This window comes from Poecilia reticulata, chromosome 3 (assembly GCF_904066995.2).
Source record: "Poecilia reticulata chromosome 3, P_reticulata-male-v2, whole genome shotgun sequence".
Taxonomy (NCBI): Eukaryota; Metazoa; Chordata; class Actinopteri; order Cyprinodontiformes; family Poeciliidae; genus Poecilia; species Poecilia reticulata.
Window position 1 is genome coordinate 17,837,809 of NC_088832.1, and position 13,275 is coordinate 17,851,083.

The 13,275-nt window shown below is 41.2% G+C and overlaps 1 protein-coding gene across 8 annotated transcripts in view; it reads right to left on the reverse strand.

Annotated features, from left to right (window-relative positions):
- dennd5a (DENN/MADD domain containing 5A) overlaps positions 1 to 13,275 on the reverse strand; it is a 32,117-nt gene that overhangs the window by 5,870 nt on the left and 12,972 nt on the right. For 2 of the 8 annotated variants that reach the window (XM_017304024.2, XM_017304023.2), the window contains 13 exons: positions 9,165 to 9,352; positions 8,337 to 8,645; positions 6,793 to 7,008; positions 6,332 to 6,566; positions 4,646 to 4,796; positions 4,463 to 4,559; positions 4,101 to 4,205; positions 3,617 to 3,748; positions 3,097 to 3,249; positions 2,914 to 2,998; positions 2,740 to 2,827; positions 628 to 756; positions 46 to 167 (listed from right to left, as the gene is read on the reverse strand). In XM_017304024.2, the coding sequence (XP_017159513.1) occupies positions 46 to 167; positions 628 to 756; positions 2,740 to 2,827; positions 2,914 to 2,998; positions 3,097 to 3,249; positions 3,617 to 3,748; positions 4,101 to 4,205; positions 4,463 to 4,559; positions 4,646 to 4,796; positions 6,332 to 6,566; positions 6,793 to 7,008; positions 8,337 to 8,645; positions 9,165 to 9,352 (2,010 nt within the window). Of the gene's footprint in view, positions 1 to 45; positions 168 to 627; positions 757 to 2,739; positions 2,828 to 2,913; positions 2,999 to 3,096; positions 3,250 to 3,616; positions 3,749 to 4,100; positions 4,206 to 4,462; positions 4,560 to 4,645; positions 4,797 to 6,061; positions 6,152 to 6,331; positions 6,567 to 6,792; positions 7,009 to 8,336; positions 8,646 to 9,164; positions 9,353 to 13,275 lie in introns of all 8 variants that reach the window. The other 6 variants (XM_081605171.1, XM_008405264.3, XM_017304026.2 and 3 more) reach the window with 4 other exon arrangements.

The window sequence follows — 13,275 nt, forward strand, 5'->3', positions numbered from 1 at the left end:
AAATCAATAAAATACGAACAAGGTGCATTTTTAGGCGACACTCACTGATGGTTGTGAAGACGTTAGTGAAACAAAAGTAATCGACGGCATTGAAGGACAGCAGGTGGTAAAGGAACTGCTCCTTCTCGTCGTCACAGCGCAGGAAGGCATAACGCTTGTACAGCTTTCTAAAAAGCAGAAGAAGATTGCCAAAGGATATTAAAAGACACTTGACACCGACTAAATAACAGGGTTTTCTGACATTTGGTAATTATTCTAATCTGATAAAGATGGCAGGCAAATAAAATTTGGTAAGCTGAACAGTTTTTGTGGTTCAGGTTTTCGGAGAAAAGCGACTCCACGGTCTGAAAGGCAGACAGAACTTCCCCAAACCCAGTTTGTCCCCCAGATATCAATTATGAAGAAGTCTGAATTATTCATGCAGTCTGGACTACAATATGATGCTTTGCAATTCCAGAAGAAATGCATTATAAATGGCTTAATCACACACCGCCTGCCTTTCAAAACAGACATTCCTGCATGTGCAAAACAAATCAAGGGCAGAAAGATATACTTTAAAATGTTACTGCTGCAGCTCTGAATACAATGAAATAATTGCCGCCAATGCAGAGTGGTAGTTCAGCTCACTTTGTTAGCTCGTGATCTGACAGCAGCTGCTTCAAGTGTCTGGAAAGCAGCTTCTTCTCCATGGAGAGGCGGACCCAGGCTCTGGCCTTGCCCACGTCGGTTTTGATCTCCCCAATGTTCTGGATGTGTCTGCAGGTGAAATGATGGGTTCAGGTGTCAGGAAAGGAAGACAAACACAAAGGCGACATACAAATAGGTAAATAAGCTGAAGGAGTATCATTACAGGGGAGATACAAGAGGCTTATACCATACTACACATGGAACCATCTTGAATTGATACATTTCTTTATGCACGTGTATAAAATGCGCCACACCAGTGAAAACTGCACATAAACTTTCAGTTTGCCATTTAATAACTTCTTAATTCAAATGAGTTTTGTTCTAAATAAAAACCAAAGACATAATTTAAAAAAAAAAGAAAAAGCATGTACTTTTTAAAATGTATCTCTATTATTTGATCATCATATTCCCGTCACAACAGCAGGCTGGGAAAGTTGTTTCTCCGAGCGGCATTTCAACCACGGCGCATTCCCTTAATGTGAAAGCCGGTCCCTCTGAGATGGCTTCCAGCCACTATCATGTCTCTGATGTCCAGACAGATTCCCTTCCACTCCACCTGTGCCGTACGCGTGCCACATCTACGCCTCCTCCACCTTCCACACCCACTCTGCTGTCTCCACCCTCGTTCAAACCTACTAACCTAGATTTCTCTGCTCCAGAAGGAAACATTTGTGAGCTGGTCATATCAGAATCCAGAGAGAAAACAAAGGCCTAAGCTTTTGCTCGGAAGCTTTAAAATGGTGAAAATGATAATAGCAACACAGTAACCGCTATTAAATAATGCATTCATTTATAGGACTCTGCTTCTGCTAATGGTGTCAGATATTTACAACAACATGGAGCAGGATGTATTGACAACATAAAGTAGAGCTGCATGGCCGTGTCCCGAGATGACCCTCCCCCCCTCCTCCCTTCTTTTCGTCTCAGTGAGACTGGTGGGAGGTGTGATAATTAGGCTGGAAGTAACTCGCTGTTCCACGCAGACTCACTCCGTCTTCTTCATGTAAGCCCAGAACGCATAACACTGAATCCTTTTGGTAGAAGGCAGCAAAGTCCACAGTCACACACACATTCACAAAGGCGTTAAAACATGCAAATGTGTTGAAGGAGACAAGAGCATCTCTGAAAAGGTGACTTCTCTGTACATTTAAACATCCTTGATAAACATTTTTAGTTAGACAGAAAAAAAAAAGTCATCTGGGAGATTAGAAACATGGCATCCTCTTTATCTTTGTCGTAGTTTGCACATTTTGCCACATGGTTCCATTTCAAACTCTTACGAAAAAGCTAACTTTAGTAGTAAAACTTTACAATAAAAACTTTTCTATTATGAATATTTTCATAATTATATGTATTTATTTATTTATGTCCTGGTAGATGTATTTTGTCAATGTATTTTACTAAACCCCATTTATTTATTTGACCAATTTACACAAATTTATTGATTTGATGTTTTCCAATTTTAGCCACATCCATCAACAATATTTAAAGCATGTTTCATTGCAGCAGAGTCAATTCTGATTCTGTTACGACACGAGTTTAAAAAGGGAACTTTTTAGGAAGTTGATGCAAAATGAAGCATGTGCAGAATAATTTTTTAATTCACATTTAAAACATAAAAAAGTGTATTCTTCTGAAAATATACTTTATGTGCGTTTCACAGGACTGATTTTGTAAATTAAAATATCTGATATAGTTCATTGACTGTAAAGTAATGAAGATCAGTGCCCATACTTTGTTGCAGTCTATATATTTATAATAATTTAGGTTCAACTCTTCATTTGCTGAAAATGAAAACGGTTGACATTTTTCCACACAGATATTTCTAATATTTTGTTGGAAATTGAGATTTGCTCATTTAAACTGTTCCTTAAGCATCCATATCGCTATGGCAGAAAACATGCTGCCGTCTTTTGTGATCCAGTTCAACATCTACCACAAGGGGGCAGCATTCTTCTACCAAACTGTACATCTGTCCAACGCCATCAGTAGTTGGGTCAACAAGTGCCTGAATAGAGGATTGCATTAATCGCTCGTCAGCATGTTCCTCACCTCATGTCCTGGATCAGGGAGATCCTGAGCGGAGGCATGGCTGATCCGCCGCCATCAGATTTCCTCCGCTCCGAGTCATGAATGAACCCTGGGAGGAAAGTAAGCGTAGCAATGAAAACGTCACTGTTCTCTAAGCTGATTGGACCCCTAAAGAGAAATGACAAGAGTGTTTACCTGGAGGTCCCAACCCGCCTGGAGTGGCATTCTTCTCTTTGCTGTCCTGGTAATGCAGGAGGTGGGACCATAAGGCGGATTTCCCCTGGAAGAAGAAGAAAGTCGCAATCAAATCTATTTCCTGTTTAAAATGAGTCATCTCTCGTGATTGGATCTTCGTGACCATGGTGATATTTTACAGACCTGTTTAACCTGCAGCCCGTGACTCCAGATCCTCTCCAGGAGGTCACAGAGGCTCGCAATCAAGGTGTTCTCCTCCACACCAGTGATGCTAACCTCGCCATGACCCAACTCCACGGCCTCTCGACCCATCTTCTCTACCAGCATTCGTTTTGTCTACAAACAAAACAAAAAATAAAGAACGAACTCATGTCAATACTGAAAACTCAAACTAATATTGGAGGAGTTTGTTGTTAAACTTCAACCCAACATCCATTTAAGTGTAGCAGTTTAACCAAAGGATATACTCAAAAACAAAACAAAAAGGATCCAAGCAAAAACAAAGCAGAACATTTTAAAGGTTTAGTTTCAAAAGGAATAAATCTGTTTACTAGGACTTACAAAGCCTACAATGCGAGCTAAATAAGTAATAATCAAATCATTTTATTTATTCTTTAGGGTTTTATTTATTAATTTTGAAGAAAATAACTGATAATTGATAACTGAAGTGGTAAATATGTGGAAGAAGTGGGAAATTACAAACCTTGTTCCTGCACTCTTTCAATAATCCTTCAACAAACTTCCAGTTGGTCTGAGCGATGACGGAGGGCGACAGGTTGGACAGCTTAGGCTGTCTGATGGTGGTGCCCAAGTTTCGAGCTTCTTGGATGTATTTCTGATAAAAGTATTCAGTAGGTAAATGTTAGAAATAAATAGTCAACTACACTTACCAGGATCAGTTCAAAACCAGCTCTTACACTTTAAACACTACTGGTGTTGTATTGGTATTCATCTTAAATGAAATGTGCAATAGTTACTGTACTTATGTTAATATCCTCTACGGCTGTCAAACTTAAGACCAACACGTCTTAAAAACAAGCTTAAGAAGCAAAACGAAAAGGAGAAATGAAAGAGCTAAAATGAAAAAGTTCAGATAAAGCTCAGCTGCTGAAAATTAAAGAAGCAGATGGTGCTAAAGACCATATGAGCGGACTTCCACATCTGGTCTGTGGTCTACCATCACATACCAGGTCCACAGACACCGACTTCAGACAGGGCCTGAAGGACTGCGAGAGCCAGTAGTAGTCAAGAAACAGCAGGAGCTGCGGCTCCGGAAACAAACACTCTACATGCTGAGAGTGTGTGAGATTGCGAGGGCAAGAAATGCAGAAAGACAAAGACAAAAAATAAACAAATAAATAAATGAAAACATTTATAAAATGAAGAAGAAAAAAAACGTAGATATGTGAGAGGAGGTGGGAGTGCAGACAAGATGGCAGGAGAAAGGTGAAAAATAAAGCAGATTAAGAAGTCAGGCATAAGGAGCAGGTTTACTGAAGCTCAGGCAGACAGACTGAACAGTTATTAAACCCATTTGACGACCTCATACCTCTCTCTGGTCGTTGTCCAGATAAAGGTGCTCGGCGTGTTGCTTCTGCCGGTCTCTCCTCCTCCACTGAGCCGGAGCACTTCTCTTAGCCCATCTGCTGCATAAAGCGCTTTGATCAGCTTTTAGCGGCAACCGGACTCAGAGGTCACTTCAAAAGGAGCAGAACGGCTCAGGCATGCTCACTTGTTGCTGGTGGGCCCCGTGGAGAGCACGTCCGACTGCAGCCGGGGGAAGAAGCCCTGCTCGTAGCGGCCCTGGCCGATCTTCATGTCGAGCAGGTGGGGGTGCAGCGCGGTGTGGTCGATCTTTGTCACTCTCATCTCAATAGCTTTCTCTGCAGATATGAATAAAACATGGATTTTTGATTGGCCGGTTAGATTGGTATAGGAATAAGGATTCGTTTATGTCGCATATTTCTAATTAAAATCCTGCAGTTTATTTTATAGGTCGTTCAGTCTTTATACTGGTATAATTTTGCAGGTGGAGCTCAGTAAATAACGTCAGTTCAATTAATTGAAAAAGTAGAACTTTTATAACTATTCCACAAAAATGCCATCTTTGAAATGTTTTGACTTAAAATAAAAAAATAATTTTTATTACGGAAAAGTTGGCTCACTGAAAAGTATGTCCATGCTCTATACATGTAGGCAGCTGATAAACATTTTCTTTATATGCCGTCTTGTACAATATTGTAATCTTCTGAAATTCATAATGTTGGATTTTTAACATTCCGTAAGTCATAAATCACAAAAATACGTGAAATGCATTACTCTTCGTGTACTGAATCAATTTAGTACACAAGCTTTAACTGTTTCTAATGTTCAAGTAAAGATTCAAAAGACATTAAATATGGTTATCCTGACTTTAAATGTCTCACTGTGGGAATGCAATTCTCTTTGCTTTTGTTCTCCTCACAATTCATCTGTCTACGACTATTTGATTTTCTTTGTGTTCTTGTATGTTAAAAGAAATCTGAAAATGTAAAAATAACAAGTTGGCATCTCAACAAAGAAAATCTTCTTAAAAAAAAAGAAACCAAAAAAGAATTCCTCCCAACACCCACAGAAAGAGAAGCGGCATCAGAACAAAAGCTGAGCATCGACATTACTCTCAAAGGAAGTAAAATGAATGCTGCTTTAGACAGTGATTTCAAATGCCTGATCAACAGCACGCCCACGCTGTCAATAAGAATATCTCAGTCAGTCAGCGAAAAGGACTTGTAGCAGAAAAGGGTGAGACAAAAATGTGTAGGAACACAGCCTGAAATCAGTGAAATGTAAAGAGGGTGAGGCTGCAAACAGGTCAAGTTCCCAAAAATAAAAAGCACTTCATCACTCGTTACATGTTAGAAGTAATCCGGTAACCCCAATAAGGAGAAATGATGAATAAGTGAATCCTTCAACATTCAAACATCTCTTCAGAATCAGACATCTATAATATTAATATGTTAAAAACAAAGACATTACAGAAGTTTTTTTTTTTTTCAGCATCAGAAAGGAGCCTGACCAGTCCTCTGAGTTTACAGATGGAATGAACTGAATACACAGTTAAAGAGCCACCTGCCACCCACGGATGTTTCAGACAAAAACATAATATTACGATGGTTGGTCTTGTTTTTCTCCAGCCCAATGATTTGTGGTCCAGCAGCGACAAAATCTGTGTTTTTAAAGCGCTTTTTAATCGGCCCATCTGCAAACAAGACAGCGAATGACAACTAATATCTGTGTTGGTTGGAAATGTTGACTTCATATGAAATTAGTTTTATAATTTACATAATCATATTCATGAAATCTTACACTGCAAAAAAGGCGAGAAATCCTCACCCTAGTACACTCATTTTATACCGATAACCAACTTATCTCTTCTTACCCGCTTCTTCGATGTTGGTGCATTTTTGGTACATGGAGGTCCGCAGTGTAGGCGTACGGACGTTCAGCATGCGGATCTTATCCACACGGGCGTCGAACACCCTTAGTGTGTGTTCCTTCTCCTCATCGTCGTGACAAAGAATCTTACTATCGATGAAAGAGGCAAACATCTGAGTCTCCAGGAAACGTGACAGGAAGGGCAGGTAGGGTTCTGGTTGATCAGACAGGAAGGAGGCCTGCACACAGACATGAAATGGTGATAATCATGCAGATTGTTTCCAAATGGTTTGCAAAATGACATGTCGCTGCATCATTTTTGCCCCTGCTTTTATGAGCTTGTGTAACATCATTTTTGCCCCTGCTTTTATGAGCTTGTGTAACCTCCTTCCCCCCCGCCCCCACCCCCATCTGAATGTTGCTGCATTTTTCTTGCACGACAAAAACTACACCGCAACAACGCACCTTGTCAAAGTTCTGCATCTGGTCTCTGTTGGTGAACCAGGACTCTTTGTCGTGGCTCGGCTGGATGACGAACACCTCGTAGTCGGCGAACATCTGCGTGAATCGGTTGGCGAAGACCTCGCGTACTTGGATGTTGAGCTGGTGCATCTTCAGCTCTTCCTCGTCGCACTGGGCCCGCGCATCTTTGTTGCAGCTGGCGTCATCCCTCACCTCCAACTGGGTTGAGGAAATATTGATGAAAGCATCATGTAATAATCAGCGACGCTAAAATAAAACGAAAGAAGTGACTGCTGACGAATCAGCTTTCGAAAGGAAACTAATAAAGTTTTGATGCATGCAGGGCAGTCACCAGAAAGTGAAATGAAGCCACCGTGAAAGTGCTTAAAAACCAAAATATATTCCATTAGGTTTATTACCATCAACTAAGGACTCAATTTTATTCCTTCTTTTTTATTTCTAGTAACTCAGCAGCAGGTTTATCAAGAATAAGAAAGGATTGACCTCATAGCTGACAAACTACACAGAGGCGCCTCGCTAATCTGTTCAGGGAGAGCTAATGGCTGCCGCTAGTGCATAAGTGGATTAGACTTCACATATAGAGATTAGTTTAGTCACCCATCAAATTCCTCCTAGTGGTCATTTGTAACAATTATTGTTTGTAAATTGGCAAACAAGCCTGTAAAATGTGCAAACTGAAACCTGTACAGTCTATCATGTGACTGAGCTGTAATGCCCTAATTAAGTGTATTTTCATTAACATTTGGTTTTAGAATAGCAATTATGGGATTTATCCATCTTTCAGCTGAAATGGAGAAAAACAACACTGAAATCATTTTAAGGGACAAATGTGGAGGTAAAACAAAACTTGAGATAATCCAGCAACCTAGTCAAGATGTAGGAGAGTAAAAAAATGTGCTGTTCTTACTTTAAATAAACATAGACTTGGTAGATTTATCGCTGCACAATATGTTGAAATAAAGTTAACATCAGAATTCCAATGCATGATACAAAATGCTTCAATAATTGGCAAGATGCTCACCAATAATACATTTAGCCAGATTAATAAACATTTCTATGACACTCATATATAATCTAGATCAAAGTGAGACGTGCTAAAGCTCAGGAACAACTACGGGGGAATTGTGATGAACAGTGAAGAAAAAGCGAGGTAGTCAATGTCTCGTGATATTAAAGACATTCTTTTGCAATGTCTTGTTTTCCTTATCTGGTGTTGCTCTGATAGGAGTGTGAACATTAATCGATGAGTGGCTCTGAAGCAGGACTTCAGTGTTAAAAGTTAAGTAATTTAATGAAATTTAAAAAAACAAACAAAAAAAAAACATTTGAATGCATCAAGCACTGGAGTGGCTTGTTGCTTTATATTATATAGTTTATATACATTTTTCACTGGTTAAATAAGTAACTTGACTGTCACACTGTTCTTTTAGTTGGATCACTCCTCCATTAAACATTAACCCCCGCTACATGTTAAATGAGCATCTGAGCGGGCGATTTCTAATTCATTAGGCAACGTCATTTCTCACCTTCTCCAGGCTCACTCCGGTTCTCTTGACCAGCGCCTGCAGCCGGGCGATCGTCTCGTTCTCCCTGAGCAGGTAGGAGGTGAGGGGCGACCCCAGGTTGCCGTTGCGCTTGTCGGAGACCATGTCGACAGAACGGAAGCGGGGTCTACCCTGGCTCTCGCTGGAGTGGATGTTTCCCTCCGGAGAGACGCCGAACGACATGAGGACCTCAGAGATCTCCTGAATGAACTCCAGCTTGTTGGGAAACTGCGGCAACTCCTCCGGCAGTTCAATGAAGTGATTATCGATGTCCACAAAACACAAGTTAGCCTAGGTGTGGGGACAAAAAAAAAAAATCATTTTAGTTAGAAATACCATGAAAAACCTACATTGAATTCGTAATGGTTTAAACTAGTCCTATTGTTAATTGAAACACCGCCAGCTGAAGGTTTTAAAGTTCAAACTTATAACTGAATTCACGTCTGCGACATTAGGTTATGCCTTCAACTCTTCGGTGATTAAGCAGGAGCGAAAACATTTCCTGATAATGAGCCGACTGCTGGCCAACTAAGCTGGGGAGTAAAGCTGACTGGCTTGAAATAACCTGGTACTCTTGAGGCGCTATGCAAGTTAAATATAAATGGGCTCTGGATCCAATTATCTGGAGTAACTAGATACCTCAGAGTAACTTCAAAACGTAAACAGATGAGGGTTGAGAAAAGGAGAAGCGTTGAGGACAGCACTCTATTTTTAAATCCACAGAAAGATAAGCCTTCTTTTGCACACCTCTCTAAACTCAAACTCCGTTAGATATGACCACGTGTGTTTGTGAGCTTGTCGCTATTGTACCTCCTGCGGCAGCTCTAGCTTTGTGCGGTCGTCCTGCCCGTTGGAGTGGAGGCCCATCAGATACGGCACAGGAGCGTCCAGGAAGTGCAGGAGGGAAGCGGGCAGAATGGGAACATAGACGTGCTGCCACTGGAAGGGGAACATTAAGGCCGTGATGCTCTCCGCCACCGTCATCAGCCTCTGGTAATCTGGTTGACAGAAAGCAGAGGTTCGTCGAGGACACGTAGCGGCAGTATTCTTTTCATATGACCAGTTTTCATTTGATTTGAGCTAAACCCAAATCGACCACATACATAAATTATTCACTGAAAAGTACTAATATTTATTTTATTTTTTAAAGGTTTTGTAGACTTTAGTGGTCTTTATTTGAAAGTAGTTCGACAGGAAAAGAGAGCAACGAGAGAGGGGGAAGACATGCGGCAAACGTCACCAGGCTGGGAATCGAGCCTGAGACCACCGCCATGAGGACCAAGACCTCAATATGTGGCTCGTGCTTTGCCCCTGTGCCACCACAGCACCCCTGAAAAGTACCAATATATTGACCAATTAAATATGCTGAAGCCCTCATATAAAATGAGTCCAACACAAAACAGAAGCCTGAGGACATCATAAGGCCGATAAGCTGAGGATCAGAAAGTTTAAATCAGCTAATTTATTATTTACACAAACAAACTGCTGACAGAAATTAGCTCCAGCGAAAAAGAAATGACTTTTAAACAACATGGCTGTTTTAAATCAACCTAGAGCATTAGGAGTGGAACAAAAACTTCTTCCCGAGGAGACAAAATGTACAAACATGACAGGAAGCTGATTCTGTCTTTGTTGTGTAACCGAGTTTGGTTATATGGCCGATCAGTCTTAAAGGAATTAACAGTCATGGCAAAGTGAGCTTAAATTTTCCAACTGGGGTATGATGTAAACATCTATCTTGGGTAATAATATCAGGGGTATTAAACATTAAAACCACAGTCGAGGTTAGGTGAAACCAGAATTAGTGTATTTCAATGTAGAGCTGCATGTCTTTCTACATTTTGCAGAGAATGTAGAGAAACAAAAATCAGTCAGAAGGAGCCAAATTTCCTCAATATAGGCCAGTCAAAACGAATCAAGCCATAAAATCCAACTATTCTTAATCTGAAAGTGCATGCTATCCAATTTTGTAGTCTGATTCATACATCTCTAAATCTTTGCTATAGCTAATCATAACCACACAACCTCTTGACTCCCGAATCAACTCACTGGGCTGAACTACTCTCAAGGACATATTGACAACATCTAGATCAGAGGTCTTCAATTCCAGGTCTGATGTTCTCTGGTGTCCCTGGTCAAACACACCTGAATCAAATGGCCGAATTTCCTTATCGGTATGCAGTCAAGTTTTCCAGAGTCCTGCTAATGACCTCGTTATTTCACTCAGGTGTGTTGAAGCAGAGACACAACTAAAAGTTGGAGGACACCTGCCCTCAATGCCTAGATTTGAAAACCTTTGGTGTAGATTATGTGAATGAGAGAATTCAGAAAATCTTGGGGGGAAAAAACTGCATGTATTTTATTTTTTTTAACAAATGTAAAGCAAAGGGATTATAAAAAAAAAAGAAAATCAGCAACCAAACAGAAAATTTAATTAAGGGATTAGGTGAGTTACAGGCAGCCATCTAGTACACTGTCCTCTAAGGTAGAATAAGTAAAAGTCTCTACTATTCATTATTAGTGCAAACCAAACGTTCCAGGTCGTCAACAGGCTAGGCACAGGTTCTGCCTTCTTCTTCCTGTGAGGTGTGTGTGCCCTTTGCTCCCAGGAGAACAGACGCACTGAAGCGTGACACAGCTGCAGCCAGCTGACCTGCTGGCTAACTTTAAATTCCTTCACTGTGACTTCACATTGCAACACTCCTCCCACAGCTCAGGGCTTCACACCTAAGTCAACGGCCATGCGAGCAAATATGCGCGCAGTCCTCCTCATCTGCATTCCTGCTCAATCCCAGCCGACACCTACTGTGCATTCAGCAGCCGCGCTGCCTCTCCTCTTATGGTGCCAGAATAAATGCCACGGCCACATTTGGCTGTGAGCTGCTCCGCAAGTGGGGAACACTCATCCCTTCAAGCACGCCATCTTTCCCAGGATAGGGACAAGAATACTAACGTCAGCCAACCCCTTTTAAAGTAGGCCATCAGAACAAGAAACTACTTAAAACGCTGCATGACTCGAATACTTTGCAGCTGACCCAAATGAGGGCTGATAAGAGTTTGCCGCTAACTATTTACTCGCTCAGTGCAGATGTGGCAGGAAACACTGGGAAGCACCAAATGGATGAGTTTCAACATCTCAGCTTCCTTCACAGCAGAAAAGGAGCAACTTGATGTTTTTTTTTTTTTTTTAATCTTTTCCTAATTGGGCAAAGAAAAAAAAAACTGAATTAGAAAGCTAAGGTGATATACTCAGGCCTTTTTTCAGAAACGCAGCATAATTCTGTCCGATCAGCCTGTCGCTCCTCAGAGACGTCAGGAGAAATTAACATCATAGATACAGGGACTCGTATGTAGCTAAATGGCTTCTGTTCTGGAAACCGGAAAATTATGATGACCCCCGTTCCCTAACAATCATGCAGATGATCAAAAAGAAAACAGGAGCCTGTATGCTTAGGAAAAATCCAGATGTGCAGACAGAAGAACAACTGTAGCCATTTTCATCGCTGTGGCTCAAATGAGCGTAGATGTAAGTTAAACATCCCTAGTCGGGTCAGATCTTCCCGTCAAGCCGCTCTCCCCTAATCTGTCCCGTCACTTTCAGCTGCATGAATCACAGTATCCAGGAACAGCAACAAATGGAGGCCTGACCATTGCTTGTTACCCACGAGAACAAGCTTCTCAGAAAACAGGACAAGGTCCTCCCCCATCAGACAAAAAAATAAAAAACTAAGGTGTTTGTTATTTTTACTCTTGATCAGGCTTCTGATGTGCAGCTCTATTTCCAACACGCAACAGCTTCTGATTGTTTCTGCATGTTTGCAGAACATTTCTCTCCTCAGAGTAATTATTCAAGCGCGTAGCCAATTTTCTTCTCGCCGGAAGATCCCCAGGCCGCAACTCGGCTCAACACCCTTCACATGTTCTGCAGTGATGAGCCTCACGGGGGTGAGGAGAGGTATGATGTCACTCCTGACCAATAATAATCATCCTGCATCATCACCATCCTCCCCCGGCTCTGGGTTGCCTAGCAACACGACAGCTTTCCCCCCCTTTCAAAGCTTCTCCCTCCCGGCCCCCGCCTTTTTGTAAATCACTTGCTTCTCTCTCTCTCGCAACTGTAATGGATCCAGTCGCAACACCAGAACCAGCATCCCTTAGCGATCTGCTAATTTCTCTAAAGTTTCTTTAATAAACACGCAGCCTCTGTTCACGAGGCAACGCAAGAGTTAAACTGTTGATAAATACGTGTGGACTGGGATCAGCTCTCAGTGATTCTAAGGACTAAGTGTTCTTCATAAAATCATTACAAATAGAAATCTGATTCCTGCAGTGCTCTGTACAAATTCAAAAGCAAAAATAAAAGCATAAAGATATATTGCAGCATTACAACACATAAGTCTCAAGATGAATGAAATACTTTTTTTTTATTATTGTGGAAGTTTTGTTGATGCAGACTTTCTAAGCTCGTCATGGATGAGTAAGACATGGTTAATACTGTGAAAGAAGAACATGCAAAGCAGTCCACCAGCTGTAGAAACCGACACCTGCACTCAGTTAAAGGTTTCTCTGAAGCCTGCCCCAGGCTTTCGCTTCCTTTCCAGGTGAGGAAGTGTAAGAAAGACGTCCTTAAAGAAACGTCTCCAAAGTGATTTACAGTGTCCCATTTTTCCTACCCCTTCATCAAAATCAGCTTGTGTACATTTTATTGGAATTTTATGTGATAAACCAACACAAAAGTAGTGTCTAAATGTAAAGTAAGAGGAATAATACATGGCTTTCAATAAAAAAAAGATTAGAAAAAAAGATAGTGGCAGGGTTGTATGGCGGGCATGCAAGTTTCTGGAGGCTGCAAGTTTCAGGAGGCTTGTCTCCTTGTCTCCGTTGCTCGTTACCCACACAACAAGCTTCACAGCGAAAACAT